Source organism: Mus pahari, chromosome 10 (genome assembly GCF_900095145.1).
Source record: "Mus pahari chromosome 10, PAHARI_EIJ_v1.1, whole genome shotgun sequence".
Lineage (NCBI taxonomy): Eukaryota > Metazoa > Chordata > Mammalia > Rodentia > Muridae > Mus > Mus pahari.
The window spans coordinates 32495448-32503297 of record NC_034599.1 but is presented as its reverse complement, the minus strand read 5'-3'; the positions used below and the strand labels follow the sequence as shown (position 1 = coordinate 32503297).

The following is a 7850-nucleotide window of genomic DNA, read 5'->3' as shown; positions in this document are numbered from 1 at the left end:
TTCTTTCTTTCTTTCTTTCTTTCTTTTTTGTCTTTTTTGTCTTTTTTTAAATTTTTTTTTATTAGATATTTTCTTTATTTACATTTTAAATGTTATCCCCTTTCCTAGTTTCCCCTTCGAAAACTCCCTCTGCCTTTCCCCCTCCTCCTGCTCACCAACCCACCCACTCCCACTTCCTGGCCCTGGCAGTCCCCTATACTGGGGCATATAACCTTCACAGGACCAAGAGCCTTTCCTCCCATTGATGACCAACTAGTCCATCCTCTGCTACTTATACAGCTAGAGCCATGAGTCCCACCATGTGTTTTCTTTGGTTACTCCATTTCAATCTTAACTATCCAATTAATCAATCTTCCTCTCTTAGACTGGACCAAAGAAGCAAAACTAGGAATATAGGTTACCCTGTTCTGACCTGTTCATTCTAGTGATGCTTTAGTAATAACTGTTATTTGCCTGCACAATAGACAGTCCCCATTTCTAGAGAGAGAGAGAGAGAGAGAGAGAGAGAGAGAGGAAAAGAAAGTTTTCTAGAATAAAATGCTCTCAAATTGAACGGGAGATTTCCATCTCCCATAAAAGTAAAATGGTTAACCAAATGTCAGTAGAATTAGTTACTTATTGAATAGGTATAGCCCCCTTCTACTTTATCTCACTCAATTCTGCGTTATCTTTCTGCTTAAAATGAAAACAAAACCATAAAATCCTAGTGGCCATCTAGAAACTGTACTGAATCTTTGAGAACTAGCTCACATCTAAGAAGAGGAGGAAAAAAACATAAAGACAACATCCTCAGTGACTTAGCTCTGCCCCACCAGTTTTGAACAGCCCACTTCTAAATGCAGTTTATGTTTATATCCACTTGAGCCATTGCATGCTCATACCACCACAGTAAGACTTTGGGTACTAGCAGCTGGTACACTTGCCAAATGCATTTCACTTACAGACGTGTGACAGGAGAGTGTGATCTTTGCTGAGAATGACGATCACACTGAGTCGGACACAGACACCTTCCCATCTGCTCCTCAGAATATAGCATGCCACTCATCCTTTATTACTAAGAACCCCCTAAGTACTCCTTGCAGTCTCCTCTCACTAGTTGATGTCTCTCACTTATCTTGCCCTTTCTTTTTTTTTTTTTAAGATTTATTTATTTATTATATGTAAGTACACTGTAACTGTCTTCAGACACTCCAGGAGAGGGCGTCAGATCTTGTTACAGATGGCTATGAGCCACCATGTGGTTGCTGGGATTTGAACTCTGGACCTTCAGAAGGGCAGTCAGGTGCACTTACCCACTGAGCCATCTCACCAGCCCCTATCTTGCCCTTTCATGTTTAGAATCAGTGAGAAGTCTACACTGGCATAAAAATCATATTTTAATCCATATAACTAGAAAATATTACTTCTTAATTGTTAGAAAAATCTGTATCTGTGTCAATATTATTAATGTTTTTATGTTTTTAATTTATAACTGACAGATTAATCAGTCAGGGCCAAAGTTGTATTAGAAAATCATCATTGTATCAGTGGTTATTGAAACCAGGTGACTTGGAGAGATGCTTCAAAGAGCCAAGAAAAATAGAAAGGCATAACCCAGAGGAATCTCAACTCACCTTCTCTTTCTAAAGAGAAAAAGAAAATAGCCTTAGGGGTATAGGGGACTTTCAGGATAGCATTTAAAATGTAAATGAAGAAAATATCTAATTAAAAAAAGAAAGAAAGAAAAAGAAAATCAACATGTGGTAAAGACCCCAAAACTGATGGGTCTTAGCAGAAGAATCACCTTTGGGACATCTGATATCAGCTACAACTAAAGCAGCTATTCCTGTTCTCATTTTGACAATTGAGAAAAAGTTCTTCAGCCTGAATCCAAACTATCAAACAAAAAGAGCTATGGTCAGCTTATAAGAGAGGCAAAGACCTTCTGGATTTATAAGATAGCAAGTTTCTGCAGAAGCAATTTTTGGCTCTTAACTGGCTATTGTAAAAAAAAAAAAAATCAAAAAATGTTCTTGTGGGTTTCTGTCATTTCAGATGAAGGTGGAAGAACTTTTCAAAAGATTCAAGTCAGTGTTTTTACTAAATGAAACTTAAGCTTTCTCTGCTCAAAAGAGAATAAAGGCAGGAAAAGTTATTCTTGGATTTAATACATTCACTTCATAGTGTTGCTTTCTCCTTGGGGTTTATGACCCCACTTCTTCCCTGTGCCTACTCAGAGCTGACAACGGTGATTGATTCTTTTACCTTTACCCAGATGAAAACAAATTAACTATTTTAATGTTTTATTTATTTACAACATTTCTTCCTTCCCTTGCCTCCCTTCAAACCTTCTTATATGCCCCTACCCACCCTCATGAACTCTTTTCTCACTAATTGCTTGTGTGTTTGTGTGTGTGTGTATGTGTGTGTGTGTGTGTGTGTGTCCTGTTCATAGCCTGCTACCTACATGTATGTTTTCAGGGCTGACTGATTGGTGTGCTCTTCCCTGGAGAAGGCCATCGCTCCCAACCCAGCTCTCCTCAGTTTCCTATAGTACTTTATGCAGACTTGGGGTCTTGAGGGCTTTTCTCCATCCAGTTTGGTATGTTCATTGGTATCATCCTTGTTCAGTTCATGTTTGGGCAATCATGTTGGTAAGACTTTATGCATGAGCTTCTGATCATACTAGAAGACATGAGACATGATCTCATGGCAAACTCCCTGATCTTCTGGCTCCTACAGTCTTTCTACTTCCTCTTCTGCAGTGTTCCCTGAGCCTTACATGGCAGTGTTTTATAGATGTATCCTTTAGGGCTGAACCCCATAATTGTGTTTTGATTGGTTGTGATATTCTGTAATGTGTAGAGAGAATCTCTTTTGCAATGTATAGGAGTATCACCTGTCAATAAAATGCTGCTGGCCTATTAGCTTAGGCAGGAAATAGGGATGTGGAAGTTCTGTTACAGACGAAGGATTCTGAGATGGTCAGGCACAGCGCTTTTGCCCCAGACTCTAAAGAAGAGAGTTGAATGAATCTGTAGGAGTGATAACTAGCCATGTGACATGACTTAGACTAGTTTAAATGGATAACTCAGTTATGAGCTAGTAGAAATGAGCCAAAGCTATTGGACTAGGCATTTATTCATATATAAGAAGTCTGAGAGTCAATATTTTAGGGAACTTGGGTGTGGGTGGAAAAGCTTAAGGTTATAGTAGTGGTCTCCATCTGCTTCAAAGAGAAGTCCTTTTGAAATGAGGCAAAGACTACATTTATTTGTGGGTATAAGGACAGATGTTGTAGATTGTTGTTAGGGAATATACTGGTTTAGTAAATCGGTGGTTAAAGATTCTCTTCTAATAGCCACGACTTCACTAGCACAGAGTAGTTAACTAGGTTTCAGTACTAGACACAGTCTCTTTCTTGTTGAGCAGGTCAAAGTCCAATTAAAGAACTGTTGTTTACCTCCAAGGTATGCATCCCCACTACTGCATCCTTAATGTTAATGTGCTGTGCTGGTTATTGACGTGGTCCATAGACATGATAACTGGGTAACACTGTTAGTTTCTACCCTCCTATGGAAGCTTGGATCGTATCTTCTGGTACCATGAATGCTAGTCTTCAGAGAAAGGGCATTCAGTTCAGTTCCATCTCAGGAGTCTCTGGGTCCTGTTTCTAAAGTACATGATGTCTTCAGCAATAGGTACTTACCTTCTACCTTGAGGGGAAAACCAAGAGCCACAACAATAAGCTATATATTTTGGGAATCTCTTAGCACTGGATATCATCTTAAAAGAGGACTTCTCATGTCTAGTGCTGAGGTTTCTGTTAGGTGGTCTGTATCTTGGAGAGAGCACCATCACCCAAATAAGAAATTTTCATTAAAACTATATGCATATAGTTATATATATAGAATTACATGTATTATAGGAAGGTTGGTAAATCATTGATAGTATTTTTAATCTTTCATTTTTTTCCTTTTTCTTTTTTGTTTTAGTCAGAGTTTTACTGTGTAGTCTATGCTAGTTACCACTATAGATCCTTCCACATGAGTGCTAGACTGCTTGGGACTACATATATATTCCACAACTCTTAGTTGCCTTTCCTCAGTCTGGACTCTTTTCTAATATCCCAAGAGCCTCATATGCTCTACCTTAGACTACACACTGCCCTATAAAAGGTGGGATTTAGCTATGCCAAAAAGACTGATTATCATAGGCTCAAATCCAATAAATGAGGTACTATGCACTAGGCATCTCATAGTACATGCAGTATATACAACGTACAGTGATGTAGAATCTCATCATTATCATAATCTAGACATAATCCAAGTATCCACACTTTCTCTCTGATCTTTTCCCTTTAACATACTTGAAGAAATTACAGTTTGTCTTACCTCTAACCATCAGCTTTACATTGTAGATGTTTCTTCTTGCTACTCTAAGCTACCACCAATGGCATCTGGCTTGTGGCTCCTAGTAGAGCTGTGTGTGCATCAGCAGAGGGGCAACCGGAAGCCTCACTTCCCTTCACTGCTTTATCTCCATCTCTATCACACACCAAGCATCTCTCCAGTTTTTTGTTTGTTTTCTTTTTGTTTGTTTGCTTGTATTTTTTTAGAAGAGTGGGAGACAAAGAATCCAAGTAAAAGATATCATCTTTCATTTGACTTTCCCATTATCCAAAGTAAAAGTACCAAGGTTTTCTCAAGAATACCCAATTTTTGCATTCTTCTTAAATAATGCCTGTTCTTCCACATAAAGGAGTCTGGACTTTCACATTTCTCAATATTGTCCAATATAGCCCTATCTTCATTTTCTTCCATAAACCCAAGATAATATGAGGGTATATTTCTTAAAAGATGAGCTATTCAATATAGAATAGATAAATATTTAACATAGTGGTAGAGAATGATCCTTGGTACTCAGAATGAATATCCAGTCCAGCCTCCCTGAGAGATAGAAAAGTATTTTAAGACTCCACCTTCTTCCTGGTTCTATAAAAGATAAAATAAACACACAGATGGACACATACACAAACTCAAGCACCTACTTGGAGATGGTAAAATCTAGATCCACTTTGTAAAATAAAGGAGGGATATAACATTTACATAACTCCAAGCTGACCTTGAACTTGCCATCATTCTGTTCTCAAAAGAAGGTAGACAGATGAGACAAAAGACTGGCTGAAGCAGAAAAATGAAGGGTTCGAGGTAATCCTAAACTCCCTATCAGGTCCAAGGCCATCCTGGATACAAAGAAAGACATTATCTCAATCAATCAATCAATCAATCAATCAATAAAATATTTTTTTCTAAAAGTACCAAAGTTCCATGATGTGCTCGGTATCTCCAGGGAAGGGCAGGGCAGCATGATATATAATCATGCAAAGCATAGAAGTTCTGTGTTCTTCATCTTACCCTGATAAGAGACGTACCAATCAGAAAATCACTAGTCCAAGTTACCATCTCAAGGAGCAGGAATTTTGAAATGAAGTATTTGAGATTTCATTCATTCTTACAAATTAGGGCATATAAGTTTCTTGGATGAGAACTTTTCTTATGTACATACATGTACGTGAAAGGGAAGATTTATAGCCTTCCTGGGAAAATAATCTCTTCAAGAGTTAGAAGATTATTACCTATGATACCCTAGACTCTACATTTGTTCTTTGGTAAGACAGGTCATAAAGATGATAAAATTGTTCCTGGGCCTTGTAACAATCTGTACCCATTCTTCCAGCTAGAAATGTTCTTCCTAGACAAATCCAAGAAAGAAAATGGAAAGTACATTAAGGTAATATTCTCCTTGAGTCTAATATTGTATCCAATACATAATATCACTTAGTACATGCAAAGTTGGGCCAAATTGATATACCAAGTGCTAAAATCCTCAAAATGATCTCCAGTTTTTAACAGTAGAAGGAAAGCCTTGTTTGTGGAAAGTGTACTTGGGTATGTTAATAAGATGTTTATAAGGATTTAATGCCAAATGATAGCACCAGACTCATCAGAAGAGCACTCTCTTCAATGTTTTATTCAGGGCAAGTTTAACATCTTTATTCCTCAAACTATAGATCAGTGGGTTAAGCATGGGAACCACATTGGTATAAAATACTGAAGCAAACCTTCCCTCTTCCATTGAACCAGGGAAAGAGGTTGTTAAATAGGTGAATGCCCCTGACCCAAAAAACAGAGCAACAGCAACTACATGGGATCCACATGTACCAAAGGCTTTGGATCTACCCTCAGCAGAAGGAATCTTAAGGATGTTGGAGAGAATCAATGCATAAGAGATAAAGATGCTGATACTGGATGCTGTGATGACTACTCCAACAACAATGAAAAACACAAGCTCGTTGGCATAGGTGCTAGTGCAGGAGAGCTGTAGGAGGGGGAGAACTTCACAGAGATAATGGTGGATCATATTGGAATCACAAAAAGTAAGTGTCAGCATGCTTCCAGTATGGGCCATGGCTCCAGCAAATCCTATCATATATGAACAAAACATCAGCAGAGTGCAGACCTGAGGAGACATGGTAACTGTGTACAGCAGAGGATTGCAAATGGCCACATAGCGATCATAGGCCATTGACACCAGCACGTAGCACTCAGAATTGACAAAGAAACAGAAGAAAAACAGTTGAGTCATGCATCCCATGTAGGAGATAATGTTTTCTGAGACAAAATCACTCAACATTTTTGGCGTGAACACACAGGAATAACAGAAATCTATAAAGGACAAGTTGAAGAGGAAAAAGTACATTGGAGTATGAAGGCTGGAATTCAACCCAATTAAGGTGATCAGTCCCAAATTGCCTATGACAGTGAGCACATAGATACCTAAGAAGAAGAAGAAGAATGGCAGCTGGAGAGCTGGTTGGTCTGAAAATCCCACAAGGATAAATTCAGTCACAGAGGAGCTATTTCTTGGAGCCATTCTCTTCTGAGACATCATCTTGAAAAGTGGAATAAAACACACAATGACAGCTATATGCATGCACAATGGAAGAAGGCTCTAGAAGGTAAATCAGTGAGTATGCATGCCTGCTTTTCTTTGGCCTCTCCTCCTTCATCTGCACTTCTCCTCATCTTAAGCCACTAATAGTGTGACTAAGTGTAGCTCATTTCCCACAGACTTATTAAAGAATCAAGCTGTTTATTTACATGGATAACAAGGATTCTGTTCTTGCCTAATAGATGAGGAAGTACATGACTTCTACTGGCTATGCATGGACTTTCAGAAAAATAACTCAAGAACCAAGAGTTAACTCAAAGCCCAGTGCCTTAGGCTTTGTTAAATGTAGATCTGCAGAACTTATTCTATTCATGATCGTTCTCAACCACACATGAAGTTCCCACCTACAGAGAAAAATCCAGCCCAAACTGTTCCCTGCTGGCTCTGTTTATACTGCCTTCCACCTCCAAATCCCTTTACTTACCTTAGAGTCAATGCTGAAGGCTACAGAGTAATAAATGCTTTGAAGAGCCCTTGTTTAGAAGAAAACCACCAAGAAAGATAGAATTCAGAACTGTCCTTTCCTTCTCCTTGGTTCTTATTAGTGCAATTTTATGCAATAGCTTTTTCCATTATCTAAGAAGAAGATGGGGTCACTATACCACAAGTCTGACAGACGCAGATGTTCACTTTTCTTATTCTCCTGTTACCAGCTTTATATGGCCCCAGCTCTCTGAAGTGCTCACAGGAAGGACCTCAGTTAAGGGGCGTCATCCCAGTTGCTCTCTATCACCTTCAAAAAAACAACAAAGGCTTTTGACAAGAAGTAAAAGCTGGCATATTGCAGGAAGTTGCACAGCTTAGTGATCTTGGGGACCTGATTTAGGCAGACTCCCCTGGGAATTTTTCTAAAATCA

General features: G+C 38.7%; 1 protein-coding gene and 1 pseudogene across 1 annotated transcript; both read right to left on the bottom strand.

Annotated features, from left to right (window-relative positions):
- The window catches only part of LOC110327688, a 15747-nt pseudogene extending 14702 nt beyond the window's left edge, over window positions 1-1045 (bottom strand).
- Window positions 1046-5969: 4924 nt separating this feature from the next.
- Window positions 5970-7020, bottom strand: LOC110327821 (olfactory receptor 8B4). Its single transcript, XM_021207049.1, has one exon. It carries the CDS (start codon window positions 6973-6975, stop codon window positions 5986-5988), a length of 990 nt encoding a protein of 329 aa, XP_021062708.1. The 5' UTR covers window positions 6976-7020; the 3' UTR covers window positions 5970-5985.
- Between the last annotated feature and the right edge of the window lie 830 nt (window positions 7021-7850).

Bases quoted from the DNA above. Each gene is read 5' to 3' on its own strand.
- LOC110327821 (XM_021207049.1), bottom strand. From the start codon at position 6,975: ATGCATATAGCTGTCATTGTGTGTTTTATTCCACTTTTCAAGATGATG.